The 24,191-nt window shown below is 33.3% G+C and overlaps 1 protein-coding gene across 8 annotated transcripts in view; it reads right to left on the bottom strand.

The window, feature by feature from the left end:
* The window catches only part of GALNT13 (polypeptide N-acetylgalactosaminyltransferase 13), a 593,565-nt gene that overhangs the window by 316,943 nt on the left and 252,431 nt on the right, over nt 1-24,191 (bottom strand). For all 8 annotated transcript variants that reach the window (XM_032286428.1, XM_032286423.1, XM_032286422.1 and 5 more), the window contains one exon: nt 13,800-13,968. In XM_032286428.1, coding sequence (XP_032142319.1) covers nt 13,800-13,968 — 169 coding nt within the window. The remainder of the gene's footprint in view (nt 1-13,799; nt 13,969-24,191) is intronic.

Raw genomic sequence — 24,191 nt, 5'->3', positions numbered from 1 at the left:
GAGAGATGATAAATGGGTTAACCCATTTATGTCTACTGTTCCATTGTTGGAACACTAAGCATGTGGGTGTTATTTATATCCTACTCCTCAAGGTCATTGCCAAGTCTGATTTTTCAAGTTCAAAAAAATTGCAACCTCAGGCATAATGACAAAGATTGAAAGTAAGGGAGCAAACCATGTGGATATTCAGGAGAAACCTCCAGGTAGAGAGAATAGGAATTAAAAAGTTCCTGAAGTAGAATCGTTCTTGGTATGGTTCACCTGTGCCTTGGACTGAAAGAAATAAGCACAAAAGTGATCTATAGTTTAATAGGACTTTATATTTTAATAGGCTCACTCTGACTGTTATGTTGATCAGAGATGGAAGGATGTCTAAGAAAATGAAAAACAGCATCATATAAAAACCAAACAAAAACACTTATTAGACGGCTACAGTGATTCGGGTAAAAATATTGGCAGCTTAGACTAAAATATTAATTGTAGCAGGGAAGATGATGATACGAGTTAATATTTTTAATGAGATGATGAGTCAGATGTTGATTTTAAGTGAAACAGATGGTCCAATGAGACTTCTTGGTTTGGCCTGAGCAAATGAAAGAAGGGAGTTTCTGTTTTCTAAGGGGATTAACTGCCTGAAAAGATGAGGCTTTGTGGGAACTATCTGGTGCTGAGTTTTGGATATGTTAAGATTTAGATGAGTGTTAGATAGTCAAGAGAAGATATCCCGAATACCATTAGATGTTCAATTCTGGATATCAGGGCAGAAGTCTGGGCTGCCGATTAAAATGATATTGAACATTGACAGACTACATGAAATAACCATGGGAATGATTGCCAACAGAAAATTGGCCAGCTCATTACCTTTAGACCTTACCCTTAGGGCATATCTATACTTGAGGTTAGGGTGAAAAGGCGTCAGCAAACAACAAAGGCAAGGAATCACCAGAGAAGTAGGAGAAAATTATATTCCAGTGTAGTGGCTTAAAAGCCAAGTGAAAAATTTATTTCAAAAAGGAGATTGTAATCAACTGTGTGTGTCAAATTATGCTGACAAGTCAAGAAATATGAGAACTGAAAATTGACTTAAATATAGCACGATAAGAATCATTAGTGGACTTGCCAATAGCAATTTTTCTGGTATTGTGGGGACAAAAGTCAACTGCAGGGAATTTCAAACAAAATGGTGGTGGGGAGATGGCTCAATACAGCGACTACAGCCAACTCTTTCAATAACTTTTTGGAATAAGAAAAGAAAAATAAACATGTCCATGAGAAGCATTCTCTAGAGGAAGTATTTTGTTTATACATTTGTTTTTAAGGGAGGATAAACAGCATGTTTTCATGCTGCTAAGAATAACCCAAGAGAGAAAACTGATTAAAGAAGTAAGCAGAATTCTGTAGTCCCAGTTACTTGGGAGGCTGAGGTAGGAGGATTGCTTAAGCCTAGGAGTTTGAATCCAGCCTAGGCAACATAGTGAGATCCCATCTTTTAAAAATATTAAAAAGTGAGTAGAATTGTTGGAACAGTGTATTTGTGCTTCAGTAGTTAAGAGGTAAGAGGGAAGGACACCTAAAGGATGGGCTGAACAATGCATTCATAGTAATAGGCGAGAAGGCTGAGTAAAGGTCTAAAAATTCCAGTAAGTGGGTAGATGCCATGGTGAGGCCAAGGGGCGCTTTCTTTGTGTCTATTTTTCTCAATGAAACAGAAGGTAAGATAATGAGAATAAAGGTTGATATGAAGTATTGTAGGTGTGAGGGAAGGGATTCATGAAATTATAAAATAAAATTGGGAAAAAAGGATAGAAAAGGGAAATGTCATATGACAGATGGACAGCATTAAAGCCTGTGAGAGTAGTAATTTAAGTATTTAACTCAGGACAGGTCAGCATGACTGTATGAACAGTCCCAAATAAACTCATTATTATATTAGATCAGTCTCTTCAACACACTATTTAATAATTCTATTCTGTGCATGAGGAGATGGAATAACAAAGGGACTTCTGTCTTTTCATGTGGAATCTTTATGTTTTCCCTTATCTATATAAGACCTAGCCTTTATTTAAGGGCTAACCCATGTTTAGTCTTTTCCATGAAGTTCCTAGTAATGTAACTCTCTACCTTGTCTTTTCCGCTTTTATATTCTTTGGTGTTCTGTAGTGGTTGAGAGCAAATACTCAGAATTAGAGAGCCCTACTTCAAATGTCAACTGCATGACCCTGAGGAAGTTCCTTAACCTTTCTGAGTATGTTTCCTAATCTACAAACCAATAACATTAAAACATACGATATACTTCATAGGGCTTTTATGGAAAATCCCATGCCATAATTCAGCTAAAATACTTAATATATAGCTGATACATACTAAAAGTTCAATAAATATTGATACTAAGCTATATTTACTATTATCATAGTATTTGTTAATTCATGTGTTTAAACTGTGCCATGGGGGAAATATATCTTCATAATCCCTATGCTATGTAAGTTGCTTTTAAATTTCTCACAAACTACAGCATAGAAATGAGACACTGTATGAATATAAAATTTGACTTTTACTTAAGAATTTATATTGTGAAATTCAACCCTATATTACATAGTATGACTATAACACAATCACATTATATTTGATCTTTCCATTTCTATTTGAAGATAGAACACTATCATAGAAAATTAACTATCTTGTCAAGTATAACCAGAAAGCCTCCTATGACATTTTAGTGAAAATGTCTCTATCTGTATCTATACTATAACTCACAAATAAAAAGACACAAAAAAAGAATAGAAAGAATGCATTTTCTTAGGAGAAAAATAAAATAAGACACTATAAATGCAATACATAGATATACAGTAGAAAATATATTTGTACACCTATTGTTTTATCCTAAAATTATAACCATTACATATGTTCCATTTATTTCAAGTTGGACTTGGAATGTAAGAAAATGCAACTTATTTTTGGCCTTGTTTTCAATATTCTTAATGAACAAAATTATATAGCAACATTAAATATTGAAATTCAAAGTTCAAATATAAATTTTCCAATTTAAACAGCAGTTACCATGCAGAAAATATACTGGCTTCTACAGGGAGACTTTGCAAGCTGATGAGAATAGTAATTATAATATACAATGAGAATTTTTAGACAGATGCTAACATCTCTCATGTCAATAAAAATATGTCGTACTATCATGAATTAAACTATTTAACTATAAAATTAAATTCTTCCTTAGCAGAATTTTACTGTAAGTTGGCATTAGAACAATTTAGTCTTCCCTAAGATATGTGCACAGAAAACATCTGGGGTGAAAAACAATGATAAGTAATTTAATACAGAAGTCAAATCTTCCTTCCACATAGGATTCTTCTAGCAATAACAGAACTATCTTCTTTCTTAAGTTAAATCAATCTGCAATGTCTACTAAAAATTTTTTTTGCTTTTTAAATCATATTTTTTAATGAGGTAAGTGAAAAAAAATACACATTTTAACCACAAAGACTGACTTGCAAATCGTTGATTTTAAAAATTATGTTTTGCACAGTTATTTTAATAATATGCAGTTAAAGGCAGCATTGATTCACAAGGGAAAAGTAGAAATGAGAATATTACTTGAATTTCTGATCTCTGGTACACATCTTTTCTTTTTAAGTTGAGAATGACTACAACTTTCATATGCTGATAAAAATCTTGTTTCTGAAGATAACAATAATAGTTTCTACAATATTTTGATTTATCTAAGGTTCTTATGTGTGAAATTAATTCTACTATCCATATTAAAAGTGGCATTTAAGTGTGTCTCTTTGTATATGTATGTTTATACACACACATACACGTACACAAACGTAACAATCAGTTAGCAATACCACAAATCTCCTAGTCTCCCGATTTGAAACATTAGAGTCATATTTTGACTTCCCTTGTATCTGGTAAGTCACCAATTCTGGAAAATCACTTGAAAATATACTTGGGATAATTTTTACTTACAGATCCTTTCTCTCTCCTATGTGCTTCAGGTTTAAAATGCACACACAAATACTTACACTTACAAATAAAGTTGACCATTCAACCACATGTCCGACCCTCCTGACAGTATCTTAAATTCAGTGTTTTTCCTTTCTCTTAATTTTAATTTATTACTCCATATTGCTTTATGTTTCTAAGGCCATTATCTTAGACAAGTTCCTCATCCAATCAGATCTATGTGACTGTAATAGCCAGTCGGGAATCTTAGTAAATTCAGGCTTCTCTTATTTATAATATCTTGTATATAATACTGGAAGAATAGCTCTTCCTCAGTATCATTTCCATCACACCATGTTTTTGTTCTAAAACCTCCTTATTGCCTACCATAAAATGTCTAAATAACATTGCTTCTACGATTCTTCATCATCCTCCACAGGCCAGTGAGCTTGCATGGATAGTTAACTCTCTAATTGAGTTATTTTCTCTTCTCACAAGGCCTCATGTCCCTTCTGTCTTACAGTATCATCATTTTCCCTTCCTTGGTTATCCAAATCTTCTGCAATTTTAAAATTACTTTTTCTTTATTAAATGTTCTTATTTTTTGGGAAAAAAAAACCTGTCAGATTTAATTGCTGTGAACTCTAATTTTTACTGAGGTTTACAAAATTGAGGATTTTTGCTTTAAATCACATAGAACAAAAATACAGGAAACAAAACAAAGCATTAGAAATATAAGAACACATTAACAGCATGATAGTGGATAGTATTTTCAAAACCATTTCAGGCCTACATAACTCAAGTAGGTAAAATATAAGTGAAAATATGATTACCATGTACTTTTAGAAAATGAAAATTAGATTTTCTGCTTTCTCAATTAGAATTTGCAAAAACAAACAAATAGGTATTTGGTAAACTTGAATATATAAATTCTTAAGAGTATAAATCAAATAACAGCCAGGCTCCCTACCTGTTTACCTATGATCCATGTTACAACAAATATTTCATTGGCCCTCCTCCAACCAGAGCTGTCTTACTTATCTACACTCTCTGCTGTCTCATTTGTGTCAGCCTGGTTCTACACAAATCCATCTTACAAAGCTTGGTTCCAAATACACCTTCCTGTAAAGCTGTCCTTCATCTTGCCTTGATATAATGGCGCTTCTAAATTCACACTGTCACATACTAGGTAGATACATATTCCATTTTCTAATGGAATAGATATCTCTTAGTTCTCATTGGCACTCAATTAAGTCCTGATAGATGCTGAAAATATCATCTTTAGAAAGTCAGGACACAGAATGGTGGTTGCCAGGGACTGGGGAAATGTGGAGTTGCTGTTTATTGACTACAGAGTTTGTTTTAGAAAATGAAAATAATTCCAAAGATTCACTGCACAATAACGTGAATTCACTTAAAAAAAAAAAAAAAAAAGAGAAAAGCCTTTCTTCTACCTTTTTAGGTTCTGTAACTGGGGCTTAATATAACAAAAAACAGATTAACAGGGAAAAAGGTGTACACATTTTATTTGATTAAAATCATTTTATTTTTACATGGACAGATACCGTCATAGAAAAGAAGTGAAGACCCAAAAAAGTAGTTACACTCAGTGGGTTTATATGGCATTTTTTAAAAGGTGATACATTGTGGAGAAGTGACAAGACAAAAAAAAAAAGGGTTTGGGGCTTCTAGGGTGGGAATCTCTGTAATGTAGGAGAGAAACTAATGGATAACAAAGGTCATTCAGTGAGATTTCTTTATGCTGACCCATCTTGGCAGCATCTCTATCTCTGCTAAGAAAAGTTGCTCTTCTCCTCCTGGTATGAGAGTGGGGATGCTTTTATAAGTCAAATGTATGCCCTACTTTTAGGTAGATGGGGAAGAGCAGAGGTTTCCTGTGCCTGCTCCTCCTTAACTGCCTTCCGTGCAAAAGGATCTTTATGCTAAATTGGCATATTTTAGGGTAGCAGGTTCTAATGCCCTTTATACTTAACACTACTTAGCTATGTACTTTAAAATAGTTAAAATGTTAAATTTTATGTTATGTACATAGTACCACATTTGATTTTAGAAGTTGAAGGTAGTAGTGTCAGAAAATTAAATTACATAAGGAAACCATGTAGGGTTAGTTCACGTGTAAATATAGATCATGTGGCATGTTTTCTGCATATGATGTACTTAAATGTGTAACTGAGAACATGCCTAGACATGTGTTACTCTACTTGCTTATTTGAAAGGAAGCTTACAGTGTAACAGTATTATTATTCCCCAAATGATAATACTTATATTCACATTCTTCAAGCCTGTGTGTATACATGTGTGTATGTGTGTGTATACACACACACACACACACATACATACATACATGCATACATAAACATACAGATATTCTAACACACCATTTTAATTTGGGTAGTGAAATTAATTCTATACATGAATACATTACATAAATCAAAATATTAAAGAAATTATTATTATCTTCACAGGGAAGATTTTTACCACCATATAAATGTTGTAATAATTCTCAAATTAAAAAGAAAAGATGTGGAACAGAGATTGGAAATCCAATTAATATTCTCATTTTCTATTTCTCCTTTGTGCAATCAATGCTACATTTATCATATTTTAATTTATGGGAAAGGCAATCCTTATAAATGAACATGTACTCATGAGATTGAGTGCAGAAAAGATATATGCTATGTCTTATTTCTACTTTATGAAGTAAATAAATATTTTATCCTTTGAGAGCAACTTATTCAAAATTTGTATGCTATAGCTCCTCTTCCACTAATAATATACGACTGCTACAGTCTTTTCCTCTTTATTGACTTGAAAGTGTGCATATGTAAGAAGCAGTTTGGCGGCCTAGGATATAAATAGCTAAAATAAATTTCCTGTTTTCTTAAATTTTTCCTGATGAAAAATATTTAAATGCCACCTGTAATATAACCTTCAAATAACTCAATACCAGTCCTTGAAGTGTTATTAAATGACTGAACTCAAGTAAATGCCAAAGAACTTTAGCATTTTGTTTTAATTGCCTGTAGCTGTTTTATAATTATTCGCCAATAGTTACTATTAACTTCATATTCAAAAACAATTGTAAAGAATAAAGGGAGCAGATGATTGCTTAAAAAGTTTCCCTTAATCCAGAAAAGAGCTAGAGGGCATAAGAGAATCCCCCATAATCTAAATAATAATATAATATTTATAGAGAGTTGAAAATATTTTACATATATATAAACATACAGACATTCCGTTTATGCATATACAAACACACGTAAAGATACAGACATTCTAACATACCACTTTTTAACTTGGGTAGTGAAATTCTACACATGAGCACATTACATAAATCAAAATATTAAAGAAATTATTATATTCAGAGGGAAGGTTTATATATCAATACTGCACTAAGAATTCCTGGCAACTCTATTTTTACTTTGTCATTTTTGCAATTCTTTGTCAATTTTGCAATATTGTTCACACAATATTATAATCCTTTTTTTTTTTTTTTTTTTGGTCTCGAACTCCTGACATCAGGTGATCCATCCACCTCGGCCTCCCAAAGTGCTAGGATTACAGGCGTGAGTCATCGTGCCCTCCTCTTTGTTTTTTTAAAATTTTAGACAGAGTTTCACTCTTGTCACCCAGGCTGGAATGCAATGGCTCGATCTGGGATCGATGCAACCTCCACCTCTGAGGTTCAAGTGATTCTCCTGCCTAAGACTCCCAAGTAGCAAGGATTAACAGACGTGCACCACCATGTCTGGCTAATTTTTGCATTATTAGTAGAGACGGGGTTTCACCATTTTGTCCAGGCTGGCCTCCAACTTCTGACCTCAGGCTATGCACCTAACTCAGTCTCCCAAAGTGCTGGGATTACACACGTGAGCCACAGCATCCGGCCTATAATTCAGTTTTTATGTAAATACATTCATTTTACTTCTCATAGTCAAGGCCTATTTTATCCATTTTAGGTTCTTAAGGCTAACTCTGTATTAGGTAAATAACATGAATTTGTTGGTTAGTTGAGTGACTGATTAGTTGGTTTAATCAGTAAAAGAAAACTAGGGCTTGGTAAAATAATGAGTTGTCCAAGATGTAATAGCAAGTCATAGAGCCAGGTTATAAACCTATATAGTGTGGCTCCATGTCTAGAGATTTTTTTTCTCCAAATTACTTGAAAAATCTCTCTCCACGGTTGGCTTTTTGTTCTCCCCGTTTGTTTTGAAAATAATGGAATGGAGTTGTTTCCATCTCACTGATATGATCATAGTCATATTGTTTTGTCTACTTCCAGGAAAGCCTATAGGCATGGGAGATATCATTGGCTACCAAAATGCCTTACCAAACAAAAATGTGATTTTTGCTGGCTTGCAAGGAAACACAATTCAAATACTGCTTTCAAACTTGAATACAAATACAAATATATATCTATGCAATTGCTTAATGTTTACATATTTGCTTTTGTATCTTTACAAGTTTTATATATCCATAGGTCAGTTATATTTGCAGTATTGTCTGTACCAGGAACCCAGTAAATACTTAACAATCTGTATATTAGCTTAAAAAAAAAAAAAGAAAAGTATAATATTTAAATGTCATTCAACCTACTTAAACATAAATTTTTCAAAAAGGCTTTGCCTCACTACTCTATTCTCTACCTTTTGGCATTCTTAGCTCTTTGACTTGTTCTAAGCCCCATGAACAGGAATTTAGTTTAGTTTTGTTCACCGCTTTATCCTCAGTACATACCACAGTACTTAGTATATATTAATATATTAGATGCTCAAAATAATGTATATAATATATGTTAATAGGCACTTTTAATCTGGTAATATTCTCTCTCTCTCTTTTTCTTTCCTTCTCTTTGTCTGCCAACCCCAACTGTCCCCTGACCCCGCTGCACCGCCCTTATTTCTCTTTAAATATTATCATAGGAATCTTAGGTTAAAAAACAAACAAAATAACATCTGTTTATTTACTTTCTAACAACACAAGTATGTAAACCCTGCTCTTCTGAAATCCTAAATATATAAATTTACAAAATCTTAGATGGGAAACAAGCTGACAAATCCCTAATGCCAAACCATTAGTTAATAGTCATTTTTCTCAACATTCTGAATCAGACAGACTATTAAGACATTCACTTTTAAAAATTTTATTTGTGGGGAAATGGGCAAAGGAGAGAGAGGGCTGGTTATAACTGTCTATTATTTATAGAAATAAAATTTATATGTAAATATTTTAGTCTCTCTCTCTATATATACATATACATATATATGTATATTTATATACATGTATATATACGTGTATATACGTATATTTATATACGTGTATATATACGTGTATATACGTATATTTATATACGCGTATATATACGTGTACATACATATATTTATATACGCGTATATACGTATATTTATATATATTTTTTTCACACAGACTAAATAAGAGTCCAAGAAATGAAGGGGCTTCAAGAAGGTAAAACATTTTATAAAGGTATCTGCCCTTAATTGTACTTAAAATATAAAAGTAACATAACTTTTTATAACTAGCATCTTACATAAAAAAAAATTAGAATTACATACAAATGTGTTACATTTATTAACAAATTAAATACTTTAAGTAAACATATAAATATTTAAACATTCCTAGGGACAGATATTAAAGAAGAGAACTGTAATATGTCCTGATGGCTAATCAGAACTGCCTCCAAGATAAATTATTTTTTACCTAGTCTGTTCTCTGTGTAAACATAGGCTATATGCCTAGATTTACTTCTCTGAATGTATCTTCCAATATTTGTAAATTGATATTAACACCAAACACAACTTGAAACTTTTTGGACAGTTTTTTGAATTTAGCCAAATATATAATACAGTAAAATATGATTAGATATTTGAATGAATTCACAGTTTGAATGACTCAGACACTTTCTAAGTATCTACTTAAGTTTTCCACTAAAATAAATTAAGCTTCTTCTTAAAATTAATTATTTTAGAATCATATTCTTTTTACATCTTTATATAATTTATATCAGTCATCACTGGGGCTAGCTTAATATATCTATATCTTTTTAAGACATAATCATCCAAAAGTTGAACTGTAACTGACACATAACCAAATTATAAAAATATTTTCTAGATCAAATGATTAACATTTCCACATCGTTTAAACAACAGTTTGGATATATGATTCATGGTAAGTTTTTCAACATTAATTGTTCCCAGGCAGTTCCACAGCTGAGTCATTCTAGATGACTTGTAAATGTCCCTGGTAAACCTCATACACTGTGACTTTACTAGGAATTTTGGATTGCATTTCTCTTTTCTTATTTATAACACACTGTAGTTTTATATGAAAATAAAATGGAAAATTATTTCATTAATATTATTTCAGAAATTATTTGTAAACCTGAGAATTCAAGCAATAATAACCATAGTAAATACAGCATTTAAGTACTTTTTATGCTAAGCAACTTGAATTACTCATTTAAAATGTTGGACTGCCCCACAGTTTGACTTACTCATAAACTTAGCATGCTAAGGACTTCTTTTGTTTGTTTGCTTTTTGAGCCAGGCTGGAGTGCAGTGGCATGATCTTGGCTCACTGCAACCTCCACCTCCGGTCTTTAAGTGATTCTCCTGCTTCAGCCTCCTGAGTAGCTGGGATTACAGGTGTGGGCCACCACACCTGGCTAATTTTTGTATTTATAGTAAAGACAGGGTTTCACCATATTGGCCAGGCTGTTCTTGAACTCGTGACCTCAAGTGATCCGCCCACCTTAGCCTCTCAAAGTGCTGGGATTATAGGCATGAGCCACAGTGCCTGGCAGAGATTCTTAAAAGAAAAAACGTAACTGGCTATGAATATTTTAAACATTAGCTTAATTAAGACTTTATTGTTTTTTAATTGATGGTCTGATTTATTTGTATTCTGACAGTTGAAAATCATGATTTTTTAAAAATCTAAAATACTGTTTACCTAGTTTTCTGGAACATACAAGTATCATACCCACTCATTTTATCACACTACAGCAGAGGTCCCTGGGGCTGAGGATCAGTACTGGTCCTGGCCTGTTACAGGAACCCAGCCACACAGCAGGAGGTGAGCTGCCTGTGAGCAAGCATTATCATCTGGGCTCAGTCTCCAGCAGATCAGTCACTGCATTAGATTTTCATAGGAGCACAAACCCTGTTGTGAACTGCACATGCAAGGGATCTAGGTTGTGTGCTCCTTATGAGAAATCGAATGCCTGATGATCTTAGAACAGTTTCATCTTGAAATCACCCACACACTCCAACCCACCACCTCCAAATCTGTAGAAAAATTTTCTTTCATGAAACTGGTCCCCAGTGCCACAAGTTTGGGGACCATTGCACTACAGCATACTACAGCATATAAAACAAAGGAATAAATGCAACATTAAAACATTATAAACTTAGCATCTAAAATGCTCAAAAGTGCTTTGATGATTATGCATATTGTATATGCTTTTTGTATATGCTGATTGTATATGCTTTTAAATGTGTTTACATACAAACATATATACACACACACACACACACAGACAGGACTTATGTAAAATTATTTTTACATAACAATTTACAATGTACAAATTTAATATTCAATGTTGAATTATATTACAGGGACCGAACATGTGACAACATGTAATTACTTGTGATTTTGATGAGAGAGACATTTCAAAAGTAAACGATGGTTGTGACAAAGGAGTTACTAAACTACTAATTAAACCTCTGACAATTACCAGCCCTGGAATCTCAACAGGGTTTTCGTTTTTTCTTCTTCTTTTTTTTTCTTTTTGAGATGGAGTTTTGCTCTGTCACCCAGGCTGGAATGCAATGGCACAATCTCAGCTCACTGCAACTTCCACCTCCCAGGTTCAAGCAATTCTCCTGCCTGAGCCTCCCAAGTAGCTGGGATTACAAGCATGCACCACCGCACCTGGCTAATTTTGTATTTTCAGTAGAGACTGGGTTTCACCATGTTGGTCAGGCTGCTGTCAAACTCCCAACCTCAGGTGATCCACCCACCATGGCTTCCTAAAATGCTGAGATTACAGGCATGGACCACCAAGCCCAGCCAAGGTTTTCTTATTACATTAAGTAATTCGGAAAGAAAAAAATAAAAGTTAGTAAATATGATGCTAATATCATGACACAGTAATATAACATAGCCCATTAGAGGTGGCAAACTCTATTTGCATTATGTTATACTGCGTTTAGAGAAAAATCATTAGGTGCTAAAAATAACAACTTCTGTTTACATGGAAGTGCGTCCTGGAGTACGTTTGTAAACTTGGAGATTTTCTAAAATCTCAAGACACATCTTTTATCAATGCCAAGAATTTGCTTTACAAGGACTATATACTAGATTGACAATGCTGCCACTAGATATTCACATTTTATTACATCTGTTTAAAATATGTTCAACTATCTAGAGCATAGCTTACAGTTAATCAAATAAAAGTTGAATTTTTCAACATAATTTTCATGCAATATTATTTTCAAGTGCCTATTTATTCTGTAGCTGATAATTAAGCATTCTAAGTATAAACAGCAGTATAAATTGCTGGAAACCATAATAAATCACTTTCATAGGGTCAAAGAGTCATATAGGCAATTGGCTTTTTTATGCTAGAATAGCAATGGATACTTTTTATAAGCAAAGTATATATGCAGCCAAGTAAATACAGTCATGTACTGTACAATGACAGATCACATATATAATGATAGTCTCATAAGATTATAATGAATCTGAAAGATTCCTATTGCCTAGTGATGTTTTGATGATCTTGACCCTGAATAGACATAGGCTAATGTGTGTGTTTGCATCTTAGTTTTTACCAGAAAAAAAATAAAAATTAAATTATAAACAGAAAAAAGCTAATAGAATAAATATATAAAGAAAATATTTTACACAGCTGTACAGTACGCTTATGTGTTAAGCTAAATAAATATTAATAGTAAACAGTTTAAAAGTGAAAAAATTCAAGATTCTATGAAGTAAAAACATCACAGTAATGTAAGGTTAATTTATTACTAAAGAAAGAAATTTTAAAAATAAATTTAGCATAACCTAAGTGTATAGTGTTTATAAAGTCTATAGTAGTGTACAGTAATGCACTAAGCCTTCACATTGACTACTCACTCACTGACTCACCCAGAGCAATTTTCAGTCCTGCAAGTTCCATTCATGCTACATGACCTATACAAGTGTACCAATTTTTACTGTCACACCATGTTTTTACTGTGCCTCTTCTATGTTTAGATACAAAAATACTTAACATAATGTTACACTTATCTACAGTGTTCAGTACAGTAACACGCTGTATAGAGTTACAGCCTAGAAACATCAGGCTACACTATATAATCTAGAAATATAGCAGTCTATACCATGGAGGTTTAAGTACACCTATGATGCTTACACAATGACAAAATTGCCTAATGACATATTTCCCAGAACATATCCACACTGTTAAGCAATATATAACTGTAATCTATTAAAGAGCATGTTTGCTCTATATTTGGTAAGATAAAGAAAGCAAACAAAACAATAACAAAAAACATCTCACAAGGAAAATTTTGTTTGGCCTGAGTATTTTGCAGCATCTTTGCAAGTAACATATTTTGCTTACCAGAGAAGAAGATAGTTCATATTTTCAGCATATGCATACATAATAAATTCCTGCTACGTTATAGGTACTAAAAAGCACACATTTCTAGAATTGACATAATCTGTGTTAGTTGAAGTTCTGAGATTCTGAAAAATGGCAATTATGAATATCAAAGATTATATAACCAATGTAAACTTACCCTTCTAATCTTACATCTGGCAGACTTCTGTTAAGGGCAATCAAATCACTGGCCATTAGGTTAAACTGATTGATTTTAAACAGCTCTTTCATTTTCTCCTGGTCATCTTTAGGAATCAACACAGCTTTTCCCATTTCTCCTGGCCCTTCTTGGTTTCTTGAAATAACAGCTGTAAGACATACACAGATACACACATACATACAAACACATAGATAATGAACTGAATAAATAAACTTGTGTGTCTGATTAGATTCTGAAGCATATTATTTATATACAGGCTCTATAATATAATGACAAATATTTTACTGCTTATAAACCACACACTATGCTAAGGAAAAAATCAATTCTGTATGTTGTCTTCCAAGTATAGGCATATTATATGACGACTAATCATTAAGACAATAATTTCAAACAGTACAAAATACCAAGCCTTAAAACTTGTGTCCTATTTTTAATGCACTTATTAGAGAAAAATGAAGTTGAACACTTGGCAGAGAAAATAGTGCAAAATAAGAGAACTTTTTAAAAAGCAAGATTAATTTATTTTAACAGCCAGTTAAATGTTTTGATATTTCACATATTTACTGCCATTACATCTTTATAAAGGTAAACAAAATTAATAAGGCTTAATACCATAAAATTTTAATTCCTTTGTCAAAGCATTTTGAACTTTGTCAAAAGAAGCTTCACAGTGGTGACATGTAACTTCAAACATCAAGTTGAATTTGGATACTATGTGCTCTATAACTGAAACTTCACAATAATTTTCTGGGTTTGAATATACTTTAAGAGAATGCAGGATTTGATATACAGGCTTATTTTCTCGCCTCTTCTCCCAAGGTATCACTACACTAAAGTCCCTTATAGCTGTAAAGTATATGTTTCAAGGTGCGTGTGTGTGTATATATAGTAACAAGACAAAGTTCCAGTTGGTTCAAATGTATCCTGAAATTATTCTTCACAGTGATATTAAATTAGGTTAAAGTGAAAGGAATGTATTCTGGTCTTGACTCTTCCAGTGTTTTGCTATATTTTCTAGCACATTAATCTTACTGAGTTTATTTTCCACATAAATTAAAAGGCACATATTTAGGCACAGCATACCTTGAAATACTATAAAAAATAAGGGCTACAATGCATACAAAAATATATTTTATAAGTTAGAACATTTCATTAAAAATACACATTCTAAAATAATGTATGAATATGGTAAAAAACAGGATAGAACACTTTCAGCAAATTTTCCTCTGAGTGGACCATCATAGTCACTAAACATCAAAACTGGCATTATTGGCACCAATACACAGTTGACCATCCCAATGATGATTTTGTAATGGCATGAGTCAAACTACGGAAGAGAATGGGCACCTCTAAGGACCTTTAGATATGGGTAACAGGAAAGTGATTGGCCTTGAAATCTTCTTACATAAAGAAAAATAGAACTGGAAATACTGAATATAGAAAAAAAGGTATGTATTCAGTTTTAAACTATTTAAAAAGTTGTCATCAAAATAAAGTTTACAAAGATTATCATCCACTTTAAGAAGCAAAAACAGAAATGACAGCAGGAATTTTATGAGACGGTATATTTTTCTAAATTTAAGAAATAAAATTCTAATAGAAATAATTTTCCTTGGGCTTTAAGACATGTAATATCCCTAAACTCAGATGGAGCTATTGGATTTTGCTTTGGATGAATTTGTGCTCTTGGTGAGACAATCACTTTAAAGTATCTTCCACTTCTTAGATTAAAAAAAAAATTTTTGAATCTATAGAGGGCATTAAATAAATTTGTATGTGGCTCCTTTAGGAGCCGGTAACTTTAATTCCCTTAAAAAAGGAGATAATTTTCCCCATTACAAAAAATCTTGTGATTCTTAACATTTTGAAAATTTGTGATTCTTTTGAATGATTAAAATAATTTGGGGTACATTTTTAAAAATAATTTTTAGAAATTAAGAAAGCAATTCTCTGTTTACAGTTGTTTGTAAAGGTATTGTAAGGAAATATCTTTGTAAAGGTATTGCAAGGGAAAAAACCTTCTTTATCCTCTTATATTCTGTGGTGACCTAAAAATTAAACTGGTATAATAAACATTAATAGTAGGAAAGCATACAAATGTGTTTTATGTCTTCACAAGGAAATTAAACTGGCATAATACACATTAATAGAAGAAGAGCATAGAAAAGTGTTTTATGTCTTCAGAAGGAAAATGAAGGTCAAAGAACCTTTTAGGCCCAAAAGTTTACATGCCATTTTAAATAAAGAATAATACATTGTCAGTAAGCCATAATACAAAGGGGATTTAGGCAGGGGGCTGGGGGCAGTAAATGGTGGGATAGTAACTAGGTAATATTTTGAGAACACTATTAGGAGATAAGAGTTATTTTAGTAAGCTTGTTTGCATAGGTCCATTCCAGTGTTGACTCCTAACTTCTGGTTATAAGAACAATTTTTGCTTTCTAATATAGTGGGAAGGGGTGGGGGAGATTTTTATCACGGGAAACTTCATGATTTTCTTTTAGGTAGGAAGAGGGAGATCAGAAACAGCTTTTTGCATGTGCTCTTTCTTAAAAAAGAGCCTGCAGCTTAAAATAACCCATATGACAAAGTGGCATATTTGGGGGTGCATGTTCTGATCCCCTTCACCATCTGTAAACTAATAAAAAAAATGCTGCAGAGAAAAATCACCATAATCAATATAATCCATCCAAGATTAGGAAGCAGATAGGATTAAAATTTCACCCTGTGGAAAAGACACGAGCTCAACTCTAACATCTTAAGGTATGAAGGTCAATTTAGAGAACACAGAAGTATTTGATATTTGCAATATATTCAAAGGCATCATGGCAATCTTATTTTCACTTTATGTAAGTTATTGTTTTATCAGTGGTAGTAGGAGTAATTGTGTCATGTTACATAGTAACATAATCAGTAAAATCAAAATGGTCATAAACAGTGTCCGTATACCTAGAACTACTAGCATTAACATACTGTTAATGTTGAGTAAGAACATTAGTCATTCTCCTAATCATTCTCAGTTTCTTAGTGGCGAATAGGTAACAACTTACAGCATATCAGGTTAAGTGTCTTCTCCTCAGAGTTAAAATACATTTTTCTATAACAGCTTCTAATGAATATATATTTGACATTTTAAAAATGTGTGTGTGTGTGTGTGTGTGTGTGTGTGTGTGTGTGTGTGTGTGTGTGTGTTTTCCTGTGTATAAGTGGACCTACTGCTGTTTTTCACTTTGCTCAAGCAAAAAGAAAGCTAAATAATTATGGTGGGAAACCAGCCTACTACTTTTTCCGGCTTTTACCTGGAGGAAGGCATCTTCCCAGAAGAAAACACTTCTCTAATCCTTCAAATAGCATAAATAACAAATGGGAAAGAATAAGCAATTGGGTTTTGTGACTTATCTCTGATCTGAAGCACCTTTAAATACCCATTTCTATACATTTTTCTTAGCTGTTGATTTATTTCCTCTACATAGCACTAAAAAGCAAAACAAAACAAAACAAAAAACCAAACACCTATACCTTGTGTACTCACAGAATACCATACTTTCCCATAGTAAAAGGAAAAAAACAAAACAAAACAAAACAGTTGCCATTTAAATATGTGTACTACTTATGTCCTCTAATAGGCAAATGTAATCCAGAAGGCAAGTAAATATAGATTGTGATTTCTTTATTGTTAATTTGAATATGGATGGAAATGTTCCAATACCAAAGCTGGTGTAGACAGCAAAAATAGATTAATATATTATGCTATAAGCCATTTTCTTCCTAATTATATGGTGAAAGTTTTTTAAAAGATAATTAATTTGACTCAAAATTACATTATAAAGCTTGTAGAAATATGATAAAGTGAGAATCATTTTTTATCTTTCATTTTCTTTACCACAGAACCTACTTTAAAGATTTAAATAATATTCATTTTAATCTTAGAATTCCCAACGATAAAGAAGGTGATCATCATACTATAAACAAACCAACCGATAAATCTACCAAAAAGAAGACTATGTAGCAATTGCATTATTTGCGTATGTATTTAACATTATGAACACTTTCTTATTTGCAGAATTACCCCTTTAACAATGAGCAGTGTCTATTTGAAAAAAGAGTAATGAACTAGTCTATATCTAGGAAAAAGCTTGAAGTTAAAAAAAAAAAGCAACAAAGCATTTCAAGTTGATTAATTTTAAAGTAATTATTGTATTCTGTTAGATAACATAGTAATAGGTGATGAGCTGGGCGAACTGGTTAACACCTGTAATCCCAGCACTTTGGGAAGCCAAGGTGGGCAGATCATGAGGTCAGGAGTTCAAGACCAACCTGACCAACATGGTGAAACCCTGTCTCCAGGTGTAGTGGCACGTGCCTGTAATCCCAGCTACTCAGGAGGCTGAGGCAGGAGAATTGCTTGAACCTGGAGGTGGAGGTTGCAGTGAGCCTAGACCATGCCATTGCACCCCAGACTGGGGTACAGATTCCATCTCAAAAAGAGAAAAAAAAAGTGATGAATAATGGTACAAGAATAACATTAAATCTAAATCTAAATGATATCCCATATGCCTTGCTTGTCAAAAAATTCTTTCAAATCGTATTTCCATTCTCAGATCTACTAAGTTGTTAATTTCTGATCTCTGTATATGTTCCTTTATTTTCTTTTCATTGGCATTGTAGATCTTACACTTCTATTACTTCAAATTTTACAATTGTAATAAATTAGAAACACTGACTTTTAGTCCCTCTCATATTTGAATATCCACACTTTGCTACCAATAAATCAATTTCCCTAAAACAATGCTTTTTATCTTGTTAATCAATAATCTGCTTATAGTAGACTTAAAAGATATGAAAACCATACTGGTTTTTGCACCACCCCTCCACCACCAAAATCACTTTACCCTTCACTCACCATTCTCCAGGTCATGCTCTTTTGCCAGTCCAAAGGCTCTAGTTTATCAAGGATAATTAAATGAGTAATTGCCTTTTTTCTTTGTTTTAAAAGAGATGGGGATCTTCCTATGCTGCCTAGACTAAAGTGTGGTGGCTCAGTCACAGCTCACTGCCATCTCTAACTTCTGGGCTCAAGGGATACTCCCTCCTTAGCCTCCTGAGTAGCTGACGCTATAGGAACCCACCATCACACGGGGCTCAGGATTAATTCTTAATAAAATAAGGGGATTCAGTATACATTTGCTTTGGCCCATTTCTCTTAGAAACAAATATAGACTCTACATATCAATATTATAATCTATAAATTAACTAAATTCATTCTATTTAATGACAAGTAGCAATTCATTTAATATCCCTTTGAAAAGAAACTATATGCAACTTTTATAAATCTGACACATCTGACAAGATTTGTTTTCATTTTTTATGTAGAAAGTTGTAAATAGCAAGCCTTGACTGCATCAAATCTATTAACTACTAGCATATATTAACTACTGTTTCCCAGAAGAGTGTCATCTATTAGATAATCAGTAAGGTAGCATTTTACATCAGGTAGCTAATGTAAGTGAGAGATTAGCACAGAACCGAGAACACTGATCACCAACATTATCTTTTTTTAACTCAAAATATATTATTTTTATGATAAAAATAACACATGCTCATTTACAAGGCTGAAGGAAGGCAGGAAGGCAGGCAGAAAGCAAGCAAGGGAGGAAGCCACTATAGAAAAATAGTGAAAAATCAATTAAACTACCACTTGAATGAACAGTCAGCAATAATCTGTATACAAACATAACTACGCATTTAAAATAAGACCATTCATACATGTTGAATTTTATAATTTCATCATTATTGTACATGCCAATTTTTTTTTTTTTTTTTTTTTTGAGATGGAGTCTCCCTCTGTTACCCAGGCTGGAGTGCAGTGGCGCAATCTCCAATCACTGCAACCTCCACCTCCTGGGTTCAAGTGATTCTCGTGCCTCAACTTCTTGAGTAGCTAGAATTACAGTTTCTCACCACCATGCCTGGCGAGGTTTTGTATTTTTAGTAGAGACTGGTTTTCACTATTTTGGCCAGGCAGGTCTCAAACTCCTGATCTCAGGTGATCTGCCCTGTCATGGTCTCCCAGATGCTGGGATTACAGGCATGAGCCACCATGCCCAGCTTGTAAATGTTATATCATTTAAAATACATTTGTGGACACCTTTTCAAATAAATATGTGAATCCATACTTATTTTCTAATGGCTGTAAAATATTTCAAAGTTTAGATATACCATGATTTATTTAACCAATGCTTTTTCTTTGAATATTTATGTTGTTTGCAATCATCTCTATTATAAGCAGCAATGCAATTAATTTTCTTCCTTATGTATACATCTTTATAAATTTGTCTGAAAACACCTTTTGAAAAAGTAGTGGGAATTCAATGGGTGAGTTTCAGATAAACCATGCTAGAATTATTCCTTTTCCCATCTCTTTGACTTTCTGTATATTTCTTTTGCTAGAAAGTTCCTTCAACCTCTGATCACTCAAATAATCCCTGTTCACCTCTGAAGACCAATTTCAACTTTCAGATAACTCTCTCTTCTATAATTTTATAGCTCTTTTACACCTACTCCATTATACTTTGCATAACGTTGCAATATCATTTTTTGCATGTTATCACAGAGAGTCTAACCACTGAAAAAACGTAGTTTCTGTTCCTCCTGGACACATAGCTATCCAACATTTTTTCAGCCTGCTCTGCAGTTAGGTGTGGTCCTTAACTGAGAATAGAAAAGATATGTGCCAATTCTGAGCCTGGCTCATAAAAACTTCCCATATGTGGTTCTCCATGTACTTTCCCCTGCTGTAGCAACTTTGGAAGCCATGTGTGGAAAACAGCAGTAGACACTACCAGCAGCAACCTAGATGTCTGAATCGCCACTTGGAAGAGAGCTACTTGCTCATCAGAAATATCCATTGCAAAATTTACATGAGAAAACAAAACAAAACAACTCTATTTTGCTAAACCATTAGAACTTTAGGTCTATTTGTTACACCTGACAGTGTTAATTTTATTAATGTACTCGGTTCATTCCTCCTTTAGTCTGTGAGCCTCACCAAAGCACTGTGCATCAATTTTGGCTCATCCCAGTGCTTGGCATTCAATCAGTGAATAATTTTTTTAAAGTAGAAGGAAATTTTTATATAATCTAATTCTATTATCAAAAGACTGATGAAAAAGTAATTAGAATAGAGGTTTTTAACATGGGTTTTCCCCATCTCAGATATATATATATATATATATGTGTGTGTATATATGTGTGTGTGTGTGTGTATATCATATATATATATATATATATATAGTCTGTCATGTTATCGAAAAAAGTTAGATGAATTGAGTGAACATTACCATATGTATATACATTATAAATAAATTGATATGTGTTAATACAAGCTCAAAAATCTTTATTCATAGCAACTCACAATGAAAATGTGTGAAGACTATGGCCTTAATGGGTTTAATTAGGTCGCAAATCAGATCTTAAGCAGAGAGTTAACAAATCACCATTTAAATTTAAAAAGTACATGATTAATTTATTTCAATGCCCCAATGGAAACTTTTAATAAAAATGGTATTTTGTTAACTACTACAAAGGAGTCTCAAAAATACCTCAACACGAACGGGCTTATTAAATATTGTCAGCTATTTGCTGTACAATCATGAACCACTTATTCTGCCTTTCTTGTTCACAATCACTTCCTAAATAAGATACTTAAATAATTTCACCATGTAGTTTAGATGGAAAGTTAGATGCCAATGCCAATAGGAACTACAGTAGATGCCCATATCATATCTTCCTGTACTATTCTATACAAGCAAATGAATCACAGCTTATAACTTATGGCTCAGAAACTCCTTTTAAAAATATATTCTAAAACATACATAGATCTGCCCAAAGATTTACCTGCACACATTTTTTTGTTGTTGTTGTTTGTTTGTTTTTTTTGAGACAGAGTCTTGCTCCAACACCCAGGCTGGAGTGCAATGGTGTTATCTCGGCTCACTGCAACCTCTGCCTCTAGGGTTCAAACAATTCTCCTGCCTCAGCCTCTGAAGTACCTGGGATTACAGGTGTGCACCACCATGCCCAGCTAACTTTTTTTTTTTTTGTATTTTTAGTAGAGACAGGGTTTTGACATGTTGGCAATCCTGGTCTTAAATTCCTGATCCACCTGCCTCAGTCTCCAAAGTGCTGGGATTACAGGCGTGAGCCACTGTGCCAGGCCCTACATACGTGATTAAAGTTCCTTAGGTATGCATGTGTGTTTGTACATGGATCCCATTATAAATGTATATATCACTCCCCTTCACAAATGTCTTATATACGGTACTATGAAAATTGTGTTGCATCCATACAAGATGACTATGCAGTGATTAAAATTATGCATAAAAGAATGTTTAATGATGTGGAAGATGTTCATGTTATATTAAGTAAAAAGGGGGGATTATAAAACAATGTTATAAAATAAGCCTATTTTTGGAAAACCAAAAGTTAAATGAAGCATATACATTTATCACCAATGAAGATTAGCAGTGGTTCATTTAATTAAAGGGCCTTTCACATCTTTCTTTTGCATTATCTACATTTTCTATATCAGTACATTACCTACTATGATGCTTAATATACAGTGTCAACTTGATTTGTTTGGATGAAAGATGCAAATTATTGTTCCTGGGTGTGTCTCTGGGGGTGTTGCCAAAGGAGATTAACATTTGAATCAGTGGACTGGGAGAGGCAGACCCACCCTCAGTCTGGGTGGGCACCATCTAATCAGCTGCCAGCATGGTTAGGTAAAAGCAGGCAGAGGACCGTGGAAGGACTAGACTTCCAGCCTTCATCTTTCTCTCGTACTGGATACTTCCTGCCCTCAAACATGGTATTTCAAGCTCTTCAGCTTTTCTACTCTTGGACTTACATCAGTGGTTTCCAAGAGGATCTCGGGCTTTTTGCCACAGACTGAAGGCTGCATTGCCGGCTTCCCTACTTTTGAGGTTTGGTACTCCAACCGGCTTCCTTGCTCCTCAGCTTGCAGACAGCCTATTGTGGGAATTCACCTTCTGATCGTGTGAGTCAATACTCCTTAATAAACTCCCTTTCATATATATGTCTATCCTAATAATCCAGTTCCTCTAGGGAACCCTGACTAATATACCCACTAAGGTAATTTTCGCTATGTATTAATGAAAAATCTGGCTTCAGTGAAAATGAATATAAAGTAACTTCCATAGTGGCAGGTCAAAGTGATCAGTAGATGTTGGGATATGAAAAAGAAAGGATCAAAGTTCTGTGGAAAGACACTTTTCTTAATGGACATAAGATGAGAAGTGGGGAGAAGAATATCAATAAAGAAATACGGTTGTTCTAGAATATAAGTTCCTCACAGGAAATTCACTACAATTTACAAAGATAAGGAAAACATTTAGTAGCTGAGCAAAAACAAGTAGCAAGGTCTTTGTTTCCCTTTTGGGAAAAAACACACTTCTATAGTAATATAACAATTTTTACCACTCCTTTTGCAATAATCCTTACAATATATTCTACTAATCCTTTAAGCTCACACTCTTCTCATAGACAATAAGAGGTTGTTTGGCACAAGTTACAGTCATAAATGTTTCCTGGAAACCACTCACCCAACTTTCAAAGTGTTCACTAAGGTAATAAAATAATGCTGAAATTATTTCCTTTTGCATTAAGAATAAGCTTCCTCAATAAAAATATTTAAAAGGCCCTTATCTTGCAATGGCTCCAGTAATAGCCTTAGTTTCAGCATTGTACAGGAAATATCCTTATCTTCCCCATTCTGCCCACATTGTAAAAAAAAATTTTTTTTGAAATGACCATTAATTCTTTGGAAACAAAAGCACCAATTGGGCTGCCAGATGCTTTGAGAATCCCTCTGGAAAAGAACATCTCGAGTAGAACAAGGGCCATTTTAAAGAAGCTCTTTACATACTTCAATATTCATTATGAGGTCTTCTTCAGAAGAAAATAATAAGCTTTGAGCAGCATACAGCATATTATCACATATCTGGATTCACCATGTTTGAAAAGTATATTCACTTTTGTCATAAAGAAAAGAATACTGAATTCATTGACTATACATCTAATTAGGAAACGGACATTTATTTTAAAAATAATTTCTGGATGTAACATTTTATTTATTTTAAACCTTCATAAGATATCTAACAAAGCTCCAAACACCAATTTAGTGACAGAAAACATGAGGCAAGTATTAGCATGCTAATCACTCCCTGTTGGAAGTAAAAATATATATATCTTTCACAAAAGTTTACAATTACGAATTATCAATAAAATAATACTGGACTAAGTGTGAATAGAAACATGGATTATCTCAAATATTCTAAGGTATTTTAAGTT

Source organism: Sapajus apella, unplaced genomic scaffold (genome assembly GCF_009761245.1).
Source record: "Sapajus apella isolate SASKATOON/1434 unplaced genomic scaffold, GSC_monkey_1.0 scaffold18, whole genome shotgun sequence".
NCBI classification, from domain to species: domain Eukaryota; kingdom Metazoa; phylum Chordata; class Mammalia; order Primates; family Cebidae; genus Sapajus; species Sapajus apella.
Note: the sequence above shows the minus strand (reverse complement) of the source record. Positions and strands in the feature narration are given on the sequence as shown.